Genomic DNA, 17,703 nt, shown 5'->3' with positions numbered 1-17,703 from the left:
ATAAAAATATTATTCTTTCCTATAAATTTACTGTAAATTTGTAAAGAAAAAAGCAAATTTTGTAATTTAATTTAAGGAAATGTATATCAACTTATAAAATGAATGGTAAATGATTTTACAGTGATGTTTGACAATTTAATTACAACTTTTTTTTAGTATAGCGCGTGTGTAAAACATTACAGATAATAAAATTCTATAAAGTTTTGTTGAATATGTTTTCTGTACACAGTAGAATCTGTGCTGTTATTTTGAAATGGATTTAGATAGAAATCACCATATCTTAAGGAATTATTACATAGGTATCCAATAAAAAGCGAGCATTTAATCAGAATATCGAATTTACGTAATATATATTCGAACATTTCAAAGTACTAATAATTTTGTTCTTTATTAATGGCGGCTAACAAGGTAATATCTGCAAAAAATAACAAATTTATCCCAACAACCTAGAGAAAAGAAACTTACTTTAAATTCTGGATCTCACATACTATTATTAAAAGATTAGATAATTTTTCTTCCGCTAGCCTCAGTGGTGTATTTAAGGGGGGCTTTTGGGCTTAAACCCCCCAAAATTTTATTTACTATTTTAAAGTAAATTAAATATCTTGCAGAATTTTTACATTTCCAAGAATAAAGTTTGCAAACCACCCCGAAACAAAATCGTAAATACGCCACTGGCTAGCCTTTAGAGATAAAATTGTAATTTTTGTCCATATGACGTATCTCACAAACCACCATTGATTATTTTAAAGTCCTTTTTTTTCTTTTTTTACGTGGAAGACAGCAATTCTATTTTAATATCGAAATAATATAAACATTGTATTCCAATTATAACGATCTAAAAGAAACTAAAATAAAATAAAATGCTCGACAGAAAGTAATTTACTTTCTGTCCCGCCTGCATTACAACGTAAGAGGATTCAACTGAGCTCTAACTAATCACAACGTTTGTACGTACATGACGCCGAACGACGCGACGCTCTGATGCGCAGAGTTGATGGATTAGATGCCAAAAAATGTTATTTCATTTTCTTTGAGTGTCAATGTCCGTGAGATGTAAAGGGCATCAGCTTATGAGATTTTATCTGTCCGTTTGGAAACTTTGCCAACAGATCCACATTTGCATTTCTATTCTATTTCTTTCTTTCTTCCTATTTTTTTTTAAAGCTTAGTATTGTATTTACTTACGTTTCTGACAACTAACAGTTTAAAGTAGTTTTAGAAAGTTATACTAGTGAACTATTTAGAAAAAATCTCCGTTGTGATTGAACACTTAGCTTTGTGGTGCTTTGTGTAAAGGACAATGTTCGATTACTGATAGATATTCAATTCCATTTGCGTCCTAAGTTCAGGTTGTATATACACACAGCGGCATATTTAGGGGTAGGGCTATCAGACTCAAGCCTTCTCTCCCCGAAATAAATTTGTTAGTTTTTCGCACTCCACGCACAACAATAATCCTTCTTACCATTTCTATGGATTGACTTTCCATTTCCTTACGTTCTTTGTTTAGAAATAATAGTTTATTCGTCAAATTTCATTCCATGTAAGAACTGCGTTTTTTGTCCACTCTTCTGTTTATTTTTCTTGGTTGTTGCTTTCTTTCGTTTCTTCTATTATACTTTCGACCCATGTTAGTTGTGATTCAAGTCGGCTTCATCTGTAACACCAAAGCCCCCCGAAACAAAATCCTACATACGCCACTGTATATATATATATATATATATATATATATATATATATATATATATATATATATATATATATATATATGTGTGTGTGTGTGTGTGTGTGTGTGTGGTGTCACATACACTTATCTGAACGATTAACGGTGTTTGCAATGTTCTTTTTTTTTTTTTTTTTTTTGTCTGTCCGGATTAAGCAATGTCCGGCTTGTCGGGAACCGAATTAACATCACTACACTGTAGATCGTTTCATCAATTTTCAATTACTTCTTAATCTCCTTTATTATGTGCAGCACAATTTTGCCTGCGTTGAAGCTTGAATTCAGCTAGCTTATTAGTGATGCATATATAGGAGGTGGTTATTAAAAGTAATGTGCTTCATTGTTACGAATATGTGTGTCACCGATAATATACGAAATAGGGAGGAGTCCTGTGGATCCGATGCCCCCGATATTTCAAATTTCTGTAATTTTATTAGAATTTTCGAGGTGCTTTTAGAAAGTGTAATATAATTTATCCTTATATTAAAATTGGACCTCCGGAAATAAATTCTTTTGGGCGTGTCTATGCATCACTTTCTGGCGCATGGGCGTCACATTTAGAAAGAATAGTAACGATCTGCTACTTAACAAGGTTTTCCCGGTGGAGACACTCGGTCGAAAAGATGTAACACTTTTTCCAATACAGCCCTCTTTTGTGAGCTTTCCTGGGTTTTCCTTATTCACATCAGGCAAGTGCTGGATGGTATCTGACATAGGTATCTGACACTTACTTCTGTTCCCATTCCATTCTTTCTCTCCAATTCCCCGGACAAAAATGAAATCTTTAAGTTGTACGTCCCACGGTTATGCCGGTTAGGCTAAAGGAGACGGTGAGGATGAGAAATGAATGAAATGGTGGAATGAAAGAAGTGGGAGGAAACGGGAGAACCACGAGAAAACCCACGAGCACGATGTTTGTCCACCACAAAGTTCACAAACTGCGGGAGCTGTGATCGAACCAGGGACCGCAAGCACCGGAGGTGAACGCTCTACCACTGAGCCACCGCCCCCGGACAGTGTAATCGCCGGGAGACATCATCCACCATATGTGTGACGGACGGACATGCATTAAGAAAAATCCGTTATTATTCATTATATTCTCCTTATGTTATCTTCTATTTGCATCTATTATATACTTTAATTCAGACAACAGTATATTGCACAAATATACGGAATCCATACATTTACTACGTAAATCTGTACAGATGATGTGTTATCCATATGCTACATACATATTGTCTTTTTCTCTCTTATATGTTATATATATTATGTCGCTGCAGGATGTCTTACATCTAACAGTCTTCCGAATATTACATACTTAAACGTATGTTACATACATCAACTTTATGTTATATACGCCCTCACACATATGTAAAATCCTGGCCGCGTATATACAGTTCTTTATTTTTTGAGGAAAATGCATATAGGCCTATACGGAAAGTATTATAAACCATATGTTTGCACGTAACTTATGTTTTTACGTACGGCAAATATTTTTTTTTCTCTGTGTGGTCATAGATGTCAAAAGTCCAGAAATCTAATTCGAAATCATTAACAGTTTTCTTTTTACAAATGCAGTGAACATTAAATAAACTATCTGTCTCGTTAGAATAACTATCAACTGTAGTTAGTTCGCGTCATCTTCAGCATTGAGGCTATGGTGAGATACTCATATACAATTTAACGAGGAATCCGAATAACATGAGCTACCACCGGAAATCGAGTCCGGGTCTTCCGCATCAAAAGCAATTCTTTAACCATACAGGGACAAAGGGAATTTTCAACTATCAGCTGTTATTGGGAACGAACAACATACTTTCTGGTAGCATAAAAGTTAATTTTTTGTCGATTTTCTCAAAAACTACGCATGAGAAATTAACTGCAAGCATGTAATTTTTGTTTAGCATGATGCCATTAATCAATATATATATATATATATATATATATATATATATATATATATATATATATATATATATATATATATATATATAAAAAGGGTTACCCAAAAGTTGGTATACACCCCTGCATTGATGAAATATAACATTCTAGTTTATGGGTTTATTTGATTCGGCTTTCCGAGCTTAGGGTATAAGTAAAAGGCTGTAAGAAGAAATAATAATGAAACTGATGGATAGTAATAAGAAATGATATAAAATATAGGAGCTCATCAGTACGAACTGTATACCTACTTTTGGGACACCCTATATATATATATATATATATATATATATATATATATATATATATATATATATATATATATATATAAGTATTATAGTCTGCGTCACCCGAATTGGCAGGTGGCACTAGCCAATAAGCTCGCAGTGTCCTGTTAGTAAACCTTCAGGGAGGAATCTAATCATTCATAATTGATTTTGTTCGTATTTGTTGACAATTACGAATGATTAGATTCCTCCCTGAAGGTTTACTAACAGGACACTGCGAGCTTATTTGCTGATGCCATACATAATTCGGGTGACGCGGATTATAGTTACTATCATTGAAAGTATCTTAATGAAAAAATTGATGTGGGTATACTTCTGTATTAGTTTCATGTTAGTTGCTAATTTGGTTCACTACCCATTACTTTTCGGTTTACAAAAAGGAAAAAAAATAGTGTGGATTTTCTAAAAAAAACTACACATGAATCTTTATTACACTTACACATACGATTTTGTTCAGTTTAATTATGTCTCTTGATTCTTATATGTTTCATCTTTGGATTTTTTTTTCGTTATAGAACTTGTAGTTTCTTACAAATAGCCATAGGTTTAATTAATTTGTATGGCCTAGGATTTAATTCTCGGTTAGCTTACTTCAATTTTGATATCCATCCATTATCTTGATGTAATTATGAAGGAATTATTTGAAGGATGTAATTATTTGATATCCATCCATTATTTCCCTTAATGATATACTACGAATGTAGATAGTTAATAATAACTGTAATATTGTCCGTTATCCTAGTCAGTACATCACTTAGCTACGAGCTGTCTTATCGACCGCGACTCTCCTGTAAGGTCGGGAAGTTTCAGTTAGAAAAAATGCTGAAGAACGCATCATTAAGAGACTAAGAAATACATGAGTTTCTTCTTTTAAGTTATGCTTTCGAAATGTGGGTATGGCAAAGAATGAAATGAAATGAAAAGAAATCTTTGAGTTTTATGTCCCACGATTATGACGGTTAGGCTAAAGGAGACGGTGTTTGTTCACCACATGGCAAATGGAGAGAATTAGGTAAGTCGAGTGGAAAATTAATTACAGGGTGTTAAATGTAGTAAGGGGAAGAACAATTTTAGGTTATATTGAAAGAAAAAGAAAAATTATTGGGACATTGGCTGAAAGGGAACTGTATCCCGTGGTAGAATGCATGGTGGCAGTAAAGAGAGGGAGAGGGCGAAGAAGGTTACAACTGAGGGATGGTGTTAAAACGAAAAAAAAAATCTTACTTGAACACGAATAAGTTAGCTGATAATTGTGGAGCATGATTGTGGCAAGTGACCTGCTAATAATGGCAGAACATCTATCATGATGATGATGTTGATGATGATGATGATGTGGTTGGTTATTCAAATTTATAATCTCTTTTCGACATCTAGACAATACGAGAAGTAAAGTCATATTTTAAGTTATGATTTTTGTATTAAGATTTCTAATATTCTCCTACCAGGAATCAAACCCGGGACACCGTGCTCTAAAGACGTGTGTGCTAACCGGTGGACCAGCAGGGACGACTATTTTCAATTAATATTTGCATATTATGAAGCTGACGTCAATGAATATGTAGTTGTTCTTCCAAGCCTACAACTCGCTTTGCAACTAGTGGTCTTTTATTTGCCTAGATATATATGCAACCCGCAACTGGAAGTTGTTTTGCAGTTTGCATACTGGCGTCACTCACAGGCTAAAATAATACTGCATCATAAACAGGATGTTCTCCACTTGAATAGATTGTAAGATAATCCTTTATTTTCATTGAAAAAAAGGAAATGAAATCTTTGAGTTTTACGTCCCACGGTTATGCCGGTTAGGCTAAAGGAGACGGTGATGATGAGTAATGAATGAAATTGTGGAATAAAGAAAGTGGGAGGAAACGGGAGAACCCCGAGAAAACCCACGCACACGGTGCTTGTCCACCACAAAGTTCACTTGGCGGTGGCTGGGATCGAACATGGGGCCCCAAGCACCAGAGATGAATTCTCTACCACTGAGCCACCGCGGCCCCTATTTTCATTGAACCCTACAATTTTACGTTATTTATACTCGAACAATATAAGATTTCATTTAAATATTTTTTTCAAAAATTATAAATTGCTATGGAATAAAAGAAAAATTATTCGAAATATTGACTATTGTTCGTATATTCATTCGAATTAATTGATGATAATTGGATAAAAAGAGAAAAAGGTTTGTCTGTTTTCTCAAGTAACTTTGAAACTCTAGTTTTCAACGTATTCAAATATGATTTTAAAAAACATAGTTAAATTGTGTGACTCATCTTGAGGGAAAAAACATGATTTTCCCTTGTCTGTCTCATCAAAACGTTTCCGTGATTGGTTTAACAATGCTTATGTTCGGCGTCTTATCCGTACCTAACGATGGACGCAAGTACAGATGAACATCTCAAACTCGCATTTAGTTGTGTCAACGAGATTAGAAAAGCTATTTCGTCCCGCAAATTTGTAAACGTCTCTTCTCGTTTCGATTTTCAAAAAAAAAAAAAAAAAAAAAAAAAAGTTTTCTCGTCTAGTTTTGAAAATTTGTATATAAAATTTATAACTTTGTTGTTTTTAGGGGGAGAATTACGAATAAGATTTCTGGACTTTCGGCACCTATGGTCATGTTAGCCCGTCACATATATGAAGGATGACGTCCCTGACGATCACACTGCCCGGGGAATTGGACAGGACGAAAGGAATAGAGAAAGAAGGAAGTGGCCTGGGACTATTATGTTAGGTACCATCCCGACATTTGCCTAGTGTTAATAAGGAAGAAAAAACTCACTCTGAATGGTTGGTATGAAAAAACTGTTACATTTTTTACAAACAGAATGTCCGCACCGGGAATCGAACCCGGGACTGCGCGTACCAAACACGAGAGCGTTAGTGACTATGCTACTCGGGGCAATCCTGATATTTTTCTTGGTTTCATCTAGAACTTATCAGAATATTTCCCCGTTACAAGAGGTCCACGAAAACTGTGACATAATAACATTTAAACCACGAAAGGTGCGATATAACTACGTTATTATTAGAGTATGTTGTGTAATAATATGTGTATCTGTAAACGTTGATAAATGCTTTTCATTGTGTTCGTACAATCACCTTATCGGTTTATAGTTCTTTTATACATATATATCTTGTGAATCGTGTAACACTAAAACAATGTTTGAGATATAAAACTTGCATGAACTAATGTTGGCCATTAGACTAATGAAATTTCTTGTCTCGAAAACAAGACTCCTGATATTTTCGAATAAATTCGTAAGAGGTTCGAATAAATTGGTCCCAGTCTTCTAGCACTAGCGAGATACAACTTACCATAATTATGGAAACACAAGATGATGACACTGCGACTAATATCGTTAGTAAGTTTGTAAGGGTGTAGATCAACGTTTCCCAGCCTTTTTCAACTTGCGGCACACTACGAATGTTACTTGGATTCTCGCGGTATACTTATAGATGTTATCATTTGTAAATATAAAAAACAGTGGTATTTTTTCTGTGATTATTGATCTCCCCGTGGTAAATCATTATGCGTATTTTTCATTCTAATTTTAAAATAGAAAACAATTGCAATGGAAAATTGGACTCAGGTTTTTAAAAATATGTTTTCTTTTTAGAAACTGTATCCAACCTTTTACTAAGAAGGAAGATCAATAAATAACGATCGAACAAAGAAATCTCTTTTACTTTTGAAACACAAATGTAGGTAATTTGTCGCAAAGATTGAATGATATTTTAAATTTTCAAGTTACAAAATAGTCTGCAACAATAAAGAAGCATTAATGGTCATAACAATGATAATAAATACTTTTTACAACATTAGAAATGTACAGAAAAGTAACTCAGTATGAAACTTAAAATTGTAGATTCATAGAGAGGTTCATAGTAATGTGAAATACAAATATACATTTTTCCCTACGTTTTGCAATTTGATTGTTATAAAATTAATAATTTGTTTCGATTTCTCGCGGCACACCAGCGGCCCATTTACCTCACACCAGTGTGCCGCGGCACACCGGTTGGGAAACGCTGGTGTAGATGGATAAAACTCAACAAGCTGAGAAAACCTTTCCACGACTAGGTTCTATGCGCAACATCTAGTAAAATTTGCGAAGTTCCATTAAAGGCCGAACAACGTTGGACGGAAATTCAAACGTCTTACTACTGGTAATCAAGTTTGTCTGAATTGGGTCTGCACTTCAGGACAGGAATACTAATTTGATTACGGTACAATGGAAGCGGGTTAGTACCAAAGCCCGGTAGTCTGAATTGTTTCACTAAAAGGTCAGGGTTGCAATGATGAGATTCAGTTAAAAAGGATTTTTAACGACTCCGATTCAACTCGCCGATCTTGAGCCGGAATGAGCGCCAGCATAAAAGAGAATATGAAACTATAGTCCGGGAGAGTGCAAACTACTTTGAGAGTCGTAAGTCAAAGCTCAAGCGGAGAATATCCGTATTCAGGGTACGGGATAATAGATGTCTTCTCTGCATTTGAAACTTAAATGAGCTTAACGGCACTTTCCTTTCACGAATATTCACAAACCTGTACGTCAATGATGGCCAACTTCATTGAACTAAGGGGCTGCATTATAGAAACATCTATATGGCAAGGGCCGCAACTTCATATGATACTTTAAATTCATTTTCCAATTTATCTGGAAATTTTCGGTTTTTATTACTAATCTCGCTTTTCTTACTCATACTGAAGTGGCACTGACAAAAAAAAAAAAAAAAAACCTCGAAATAATGTAAATTTTGAGGAAACACTTCGTAATTCTGAAGTATGCTGATGTTATGTACCAGTCTCATACACAAACTCAGAGTTGTCAGGTTCTCAACGACAAAATTTCTTCAACAAGTCTTAAAACGTCCTTTTTCTCGAAAAATATCCTTACATTCTCAAAGTTGGATGAAAATATCTTGGATAATTTCTCAAACATAAAAACATATGTAAAAAATGAAAAAAAAAAAAACATTTTAAATCACAAGTAACATATGATTTAAACTCTGCCATCAGTAGTACTGACGTTTAAAAATATTCACAACCAGTCATTTTTCACGTTACAGCGTGAACAAAAATGCTATGCTTAAATTTTTTAGATACCTAACGTACCCAAATAAATGAAAAAAATCACTAATCTAACTAATCTTAACGTAAAAATTATTTATGGTTTTCACGCCTAAAACATACATCCACTTTGTGTATTAGTCCAATTCATTACATTTAAATTATTATTTTTTAAAAAAATATATGTACGTAATAAAATATATAAAAATGTAATGTAATGTAAATTTTCTCGAGCGGGCCCGTAGTTGGACATCCCCACTATGCGTGATCCCTGAATGTATCTCCGTTGTGGGTCTTCGGTAGAGCATTGCACAGGCTTGGGCCGAAGATGTGGGCTTACGCCGGACCCAGCCTCTGGGCCGAACTCGGGTCAACAAAGTGTAGATCACTTAGGACTCGGGCCGAGTCGTTTTTGAAACTTATTTGGTTCCCGTGACATTGGCCAAAAAAATAGTTCCGATTTCGGGAGATTTAAAGACCCATATTTCGGGAACCGGGCCGTAAATTGATAAATATACAACCCTATCTCTCGGGCCTTTTCGGACCAAACTTTGTAAATGAACTGTACAACGATATTTATCGGACTGTTCTTTCTGGATAACTTGTATAGAACATCTAAATTTGTGACTTGAGACGCCCACACTAAAAATATGATTACCAATGTTCAGTACGTAGTAGAGAGAAAAACTAAAAGAAACAGAAATAAACATGCTTAGCTTATCTGTGACTGAATGTTTGAGGAGCCAGAGTGTGAATTCTATTCTTTCTTTCACAGCAATCGACAATAACTGCCTTGAGAACTATCTGAGTGAGTTCAGTACACATCCATTTGCATAAGAATTTGCACACATTGACAATATGTTTGAAATATTTGAAGTATTCTGTTCAAATTTTATGAGTATTTATATAAATGAAATGAAATGAAATATTTAGCTTACCGCCTCACAATTATTAACCGAGGCTAAGGGAGACTGAATTTATATAAATGACCATTTTCTTTAGAACATTCATATATTTAGTAAGTGTAAACGATAATCTTTCTTTCGTTATTCTCTCTGAATCTTCTAAGCTTTTAAACTGCAAAATTAAATCTCTAATTATTGTAAATAAAATATATATATATATATAATTTTGCGTTAATTATTAAGTTTCTGTAATTCGGGATTATTTCGGGCTCATTTGATTGTTACACGAACTCGGGCCGGGCTCAAGCCTAAAGTTTAAAACAATATATCTCGGACTCGGGTCGGACATCACATCATAAATTCACGGGGCGGGCCGGGCCCGAGCTAAAATTCCGGGCCGTGCAGACCTCTAGTCTTAGGATCTCCGATGGTTTCCTAGCGTTATTGCGGGGCTACCTGTATTTAAAAAAATAACGGTAATGGATGTCGAAAAGGTGTTTACAATTTATTACATAACTAAAAGTTGCCTGTCTGTCGTCAATCCCTTGTAGGTTATAGCCGCGATAAAGTTAGTTCTAGAGCTCCTTCGTGGCTAAGCGGTTAGCATGCGAGCCTTTGGGCTGAGAGACCCGGGTTCTATTCCCGGCGAGAGCTCATGTGGTTCGGATTCCACGTTAATCAGTAGGTCCCGTCTCATATAGCCTCGCTGCTGAAAGGACGTTAAATTCAATATCAACTCAACTAAAAGTTAGTTCTAGGAACCAGGATATCGTCTACGTGCATGATCGATAATTTATTTGGAGTTTAACATTCATATGTATCATTGAGCTTGCACAAACGATTGGAAGCCAAATCGGACCATCTGCACTTTAACAAGAACGAAGAATTGTGAAATGATTTGCTTTTTTTTATGTAGCAAATACTTTTACCTGTTGTTTGAAATGCGCATATTTATCTTCACATAATTTTTTTCCTGAAGTTTTATGAGACATTTACCGACACACCGTAAAAAGGGAATTATCTGCGAAGGTAGAATTACCTCATTCTTGGTTGCGGATTCACACTGCCTTTGGCTACTATTATAATTCGAATTTACAATTTATTTTTATGATTTAGGATTTTAGGATCTAGATTTCTGGGCTTTCGGCATCTAAGGCTATTTAGGGATGACGTCCCTCGGCGAGCACACAATCCGGGGACCGGGAAGGAAGAGAGGATTGGGGAAGGAATGAAGCGGCCTGGGACCTATAAATTACGTACCACCCCGGCATTTGCCTGGTGTGAATGAGAAGAATCCAGGAAAACCTTATTCAGGGTGGCTGGCCTGAAAAAGCGTGCTACACTTTTTCGACCGAGTGCCCCCACCGGGAATCGAACCAGGGACTGCTCGCACCGAAGACGAGAGCATTAGCGACTATGCTACGAGGGGCCACTACAATTTATTTTGATGACAAATAATTATATTATTAATTACTTAAATATTGAACAATTTTTGGAGCAATAATTAAAATATAGGACAATTGTTTGAAATTTTGCGTAAATAATTCACAATTATAAAGAATAATGAATAATACCTGGAACTATTATGTTAATAGCAAATAATTCTTCTAATAATTACTCCATTAATTGACAATTGTTTGAATATTTACGTCAATAATGGTCAATTATTAGATGAATATTCCTGTAACGAATAATGAATAATTCAGATTATTATTTAAATAAGGGATAATTGTTGAAATAATTATTAAAAAGAAGAGAAATTAATTCTTCTAATAACGGAAACAATTGACAATTGTTCTTGTAAGTATGGCAATAACTGACAATTAATCTAATATTTGTTGTAATAATTGACAATTACTCGAATACAGACCCCAATAACGGACACTTGTTTAAGTAATTATAATAGCTACAATGGACATTGTTTATATAACAAATAATTAAATAATGGGATGGGAAGTATTCAAAATGAAATGAAATCTTTAAGTTTTACGTTCCACGATGCTGACTAGGCTAAAGGAGACGGTAATGATGAGAAATGACTGAAAAGGTAGAATGAAGAAAGTGGGAGGAAAGGGGAGAACTCCGAGAAAACTCATGCACATGGTGTTTGTCCACCACAAAGCTCACTTGGAGCGGACTGGGATCGAATCAGAGACCGCATGCACCAGAGGTGAACGCTCTTACACTGAGCCACCACGGGCCCTGTGAAGTATTCAACTAATTGTAGTATCACAAATCTAAAGAACGGTGTTCTTACTTATAATCGAACAGAGGACTTCCACACTAAAGGTAGCAAAGCTGGCTAACGATTTGGCTTAGCCACGATTTTCATTGAATCTACGGAAATCTCTATTTGACTCTATTCCCATTTCGAAACGTTTTTACTTCTGTATCCACGGTAAATTGAGAAGTTATGTGTAAGTGTTTTAGTCATAAATGTAAAAAAGGGGCAAAATAAACTTTGACTTACCTGAGACATTGATGAAAATTACAAGAGTCCACACCGTTGAAAGCCACTTCATTCTCGAAACTTTTAAGTTACGCGTAACAAACTTGTTTCCAGACACGAAGGGATTTTTTAAATGAATTTTTACAAAACGTAACAGTGAAGAAGTAGAAGACGAAGAAGATAAGTATCACCTATATTATTCTGACTCAATACGGATAAATGTATATGTTCGAAAAAACAAATCACTTTTGAGCACAATATCAATTAATTAATTAATTAACACGTTATAATTAAAAATTTTAAGTCACTCTTTTTTTTTACAGTACTTTTACAATTTTTGAAAACAACACAGTAACAACAACTGAAATCTGTAGCTTTGTTTTAAAAATGAAAAATGTTCGTAATTCCACTTTCGTTGCAGATTTTCTTTTAATGAAGAAGTCACTTACTTATGGATTTTAGTTATACACTACACTATAAGTGATTCGAGTTTTCACTATGTACAGGACAGCTTGGGAGAACAAACGCAAAATCGACTAGTTCTCAATCCACACACGTGAAAGAATAAAAGAAAAATTGATTACAAGAAACACGTCAAGAAATGTGTTGTTTAGCTTAGATGGATACACAACAATATTTATAAGTGAACATGTAAGAATATCACTCGAAGAAAGACACTGAAGAACTAAACAATTGTAATTATCACAATTAACAGCATTGTATTATAAGCGTACCTCATTTAACATTTTAGTTTAACCACACTCTAAATGGTCCGCCATTTTCCACCTCTTTTTATATGGATAACTACTCGTGTTATCCTATTTACTTTTACAAGTCAGTATTTTTGCTATAAGCCAAGTGCGTCCGGAATATCACACTGTATACAACGGTCCTAAAAGAGATAAATAGTTTTGTATAATCAGAGTCCAAGTTTGGTTGTTAAAGTAAAGGGAGTGTCCGTCGTTTTACTGTATCAATGGTAAGATGCAGTCGCTTACTTATTTCCAACACATGTGAACGCGATGACAGCTTAGATACTTCTAGGGTTTTTTGATTGACGTTAAGATAAACACTCAAAAATCAACAAAAGGGTAAGGTTTTTGTGGTATTATTTTCTTTTTTTGGGATCGTTATTTATATGAGCCTTATGTGGGCATCAGGATTGGTCTCACGGCTTTTAGACCAATAATCCTTGAATCTATAGACGAATATATAGCACTAGTATAGAACACGCACACTTATTTTGACACTAGCACAATTGATGGAACAGCGCCGCGAGTTACTGTTGCAGCGTGTTCCCCAAACTCGAGTGTTCTCGGTTGAGGAGGCTCTTTCGATTTTCCCCTTAAGAAATCTCTCTCTTCCTCTATATACACACAGTGTTTTGTCACACAACGAAAGTTGCCAAAAAGGTTTTCCATTCACTATTTATACAACCTCAAGAGAAGAGGATGGGTTTGGACTGCTGAGAGTAAGGGTTTACAAGGGAAAGGGGGGTGGGGAGAATGAGAACAGACGCGAGAGGAAGAGACAAAAAAGAACGGGAAGAAAGAAGCGAGAAAGAGAGACAGAGAAGAATGAAATAATAGAAAAAAGAAATCGTGAATGGAGGCTGACAGAACAGGTGTGAATCTTCAAACAAGGAGCTAAAGATGTCGCTAGTTTCCCCTTTGCTCTTCTTTCACACCCACTTCACCCTACTCATTACATTCATATACATGTCCACACTAGTATTTCTTTACGCTCAAAGAAAAAGAATAAAGTAGTTTCCTATCTTAAATTCTTATTCTGTTTCCTTGTAAATTAAATATAATGTTTCTCCTTTTTTTTCTTTTACGAAACTATTCTAATGTCTCTTTTTCCCATTCCATGAGCACCACAGTTCTCCCGTCCTCCTTGGTTGTATTACTACAACTACATATATAGTACTCGTCATAACAGCAACAAACAAGAACAACAACAACAAAATAAACAATTTGTTCGTTTCGCTCGGCGGGCACCCCGATAGGAAAAAAAAAAACGGAATTTCTTCTGTTTCTGACTGAAAAAAATGTTTCTCCCTTTACTGTAACTGCGCGTCTCGCGGAAAGGAGCTGCTCATAGAAAACCCACGCGCCAGAGCTCAACCACCTATCTCGCACCACTCTCAGACGAAGACTGCGGCCCAGATATCGGGAAGCCGTGGACCTATAATGAACTGGGATTCGCGTGTGCGCGCAGTGGGACACACACAACCATCCCGATAAAATAAGTTCTTCTCTTCCCTTCCCCTTCAGCCTGTTGTTTCTCCTCCCAACGTTTGTCACCCCTTTCATGTATTTCGTCCTTATGTACTATATAGAATTACCTTTTAATTTAAATGCTATCTCTCACAGAAACACAGTTTGTATTGCATTGTCTGCGCCTGCATATGCAACCTGCATGATTTTGAGCTCCCCCAAGTTTTGTCATGATGCAAGTTCTTCTTTCACTGGCGTACGTACCACGTTCTGTCTATAAAGTTTATGAGTAAAGTTTTGTCGAAGTCTTTTATATAAATACAGGGAGTTACGTGATGTATTTACTAAAGTTTGCATGAAGATTCTCTTAGAATCATACAATCTTATCATTTACCTTGAGTAGTTTTAGTTACATTCGTGAGAAATTTGTGTTTCGTGATGTAGCTATGAGGGGTGCTGGGATACAGTTAAAAACTTGAAATGTGTCCAAAAATCAGTTTAATTTGAGTAATAATAATAATAATAATAATAATAATAATAATAATAATAATAATAATAATAATAATAATAATAATAATAATAATAATAATAAACAAGAGAAAGGAAAAAAACGAAAATTAATATAAACGCAATGTAGGTAAAAGTCAATTAATCAGAATAATTCCCTTGTCATGCTTTGACAGTTTTCAACTTTAAATTTACAGTATGAGTCATTAGTCTCCGCACAAATTGTGAAAACGTTGACTAATGTTTATTTTCCTTTTTTCAGGCACATGAACGGTAAAAAAAATGGATAGTACTAATGAAGGAAGAACGAACTGATATCATTCTGTTGGCTGGGAGTTGTGTCACCCGTAGCAAGTACGTTCAATGAAACTCACCAGAGCACAGATAACCCACGACTGTTGCGGCCAAAGTTATCAAGAAATTCACAAGTCTGTCGCTGGAAGAAAAACTCATATCTGGAAGACCAAAGACACCAACAAATGAAGGTACGTCAACAATGGTGTTGGCAGAAATGTCCAGGAGCCTGGCAAAAGAAATCCGAAGCTTCTCTCGGGAGTAAAGAAGGGGTGTAATCTAGGGAGATCAAGTAGAGATCATTGAATGCTCATTTTGTCAGACTTCAAATAATTCTTGCGTGTACAGAGTTTGTCTATATGTAGTCTAGTTACGATTACAACTGTGATATTTGATAGTTCGGTGAGGTAAAGGTGACAAAGAACAGTGACGAAGACAGACATTTGTACATTTCCAACTTGATCAGTTCGCTGTTAATTGGAAAAATGAAATGAAATCTTTGAGTTTTACGTCCCACGATTATGTCGGTTAGGCTAAAGGAGACGCTGATGATAAGAAATGAATGAAATGGTGGAATGCTGAAAGTGTGAGAACCCCGAGAAAACCCACGGACACGGTGTTTGTCCACCACTTGACTCAAGCCGAGATTGAGCAAGGGACCACACCCACCACAGGTGAACATTCTACCACTGAGATACCGCAGCTCCCCACGTTGTTAATTGGATTAGATACGTATATAATACATGACATACATCAGAAAATGAGGAACAAAAAGACAGTCGCGGAATTAGGCAATAAGGAAAACAAACTTAGAAATTGGGAACAATTGCAGAATTAATTTCAAGGTAAAAATTACTGAATTTCTAAACGGGTAAAATGACAACTGTGTTTATATGCTAATGTTAGAATGGACCTACAAAACAATCTTGCTTATTATTAATAGTTAATTTTCTAATTGGTAATAGATACTAAGTTGAAAAATCTACTGAGTACTTGCCCTGTTGTCCAGACTCATTTGCAAGCGAACCTCATCAAAGATTTTTCTCGTCTTTATTCCTCAATAATCCATTTGTATTCTCTAAACCCCAATAATCTGTTTTTAATTCATTTGTCAATGTTAATGAAATGCTCTTCGATAGTACCGATCCAAATTCTTGTTATAATGTTACAAAATAGTTTGTATACATACTCATTTGTTTATCTCTTTGAAGAAAATCTATCACAACCATTCATTCACTTTTATTCGTATCCCTTACTCTGCAAGGGATATTCGCTGCAGGTTTTAATGCATATTAATAATAATAATAATCGAAATAGCAGTAAAAGCTAAGTACTATCCTTTGACGATTGGTACCTGCATCTTTGGTGTTATATGGTTAGTGTAAGTACCTTTGGTGCGGGATACCATGGTTCGAATAGCTGTGGGAGCTCATAAAGTTCGGGTACCACATTAAGCTATAGGTTCATCTCCCATATAACTCAATGCTGAAAGGGACGCTAAACCACAAACAAATCACCTGTATCTTTAGCAGGCGTGAGTTTCCATTCCAAAAATCATTCGGGTCACAGAATTTTCTGTGTTATTAAAACATTTTGTAGAATTTAGGCACATATGTGAACTAAATGAGACAGTGCTCGTAATCGAGTGCGAAAAGTTATCGAATTTATATTTAGAAATAATCGATATATATAAATCTTTGCTTGAAATCGATGTTTGGGTTACGGCGGCTTAGAAGTAGAGAGCTTACCTCTGGTGCCTGGGACACCAGGTTCGATCCGCGCCCAAGTTAGTTTATGGTGAACAACATCGTGTGCATGAATTTTCTTGGATACTTTCCTTCAACATTACCATTCCACCAATTCTTCCATCATCATTCAGTTGCCCTTGATCGTATCCTTTAGCCTAAAAGACATAATCGTGGTACGTTAAACGGAAAGATTTCATTTCATTTCAAATCGCTGTGCTGCATATACATTCACGGAATATACGGTGTCAGTATTTATGGTCTATTATGGGTTGCTGCTGCAGGTAGTAGTAGAATATGGTGTTAACTCAGTTTATTGAAAATGTGAAGAGCTTATTCTCATTTTTTTAAAGTTGTATTTTTTAAAACAACATTTTATATTCATCTTCATATTTTTAGTATTCAGTTTTTCTTGTCCTTCCATATTTTACCCCTAGCATTTTAGTAAAGATTTTGTTTTTTTATTTTACTTGTATAATTTCCTTCGTTACTACCATGGAAAGACAGAGTAGCCTAACGGAGAAAGAGAGACACGAATGAAATTTACTAGGCTGTATGC

At 35.3% G+C, this 17,703-nt stretch overlaps 1 protein-coding gene across 1 annotated transcript in view; it reads right to left on the bottom strand.

Annotated features, from left to right (window-relative positions):
- LOC145662479 (uncharacterized) overlaps positions 1–14,523 on the bottom strand; it is a 713,631-nt gene extending 699,108 nt beyond the window's left edge. Inside the window, exon 1 of the mRNA XM_081728086.1 lies at positions 12,401–14,523. Coding sequence (XP_081584212.1) covers positions 12,401–12,452 — 52 coding nt within the window. The 5' untranslated portion in view covers positions 12,453–14,523. The remainder of the gene's footprint in view (positions 1–12,400) is intronic.
- Positions 14,524–17,703: the final 3,180 nt, after the last annotated feature.

The sequence above is a fragment of the Thermobia domestica genome, chromosome 10, assembly GCF_964235325.1.
Source record: "Thermobia domestica chromosome 10, izTheDome1.hap1.1, whole genome shotgun sequence".
NCBI classification, from domain to species: domain Eukaryota; kingdom Metazoa; phylum Arthropoda; class Insecta; order Zygentoma; family Lepismatidae; genus Thermobia; species Thermobia domestica.
The sequence above is the reverse complement of the archived record's forward strand: the minus strand, read 5'-3'. Positions and strand labels throughout refer to the sequence as shown.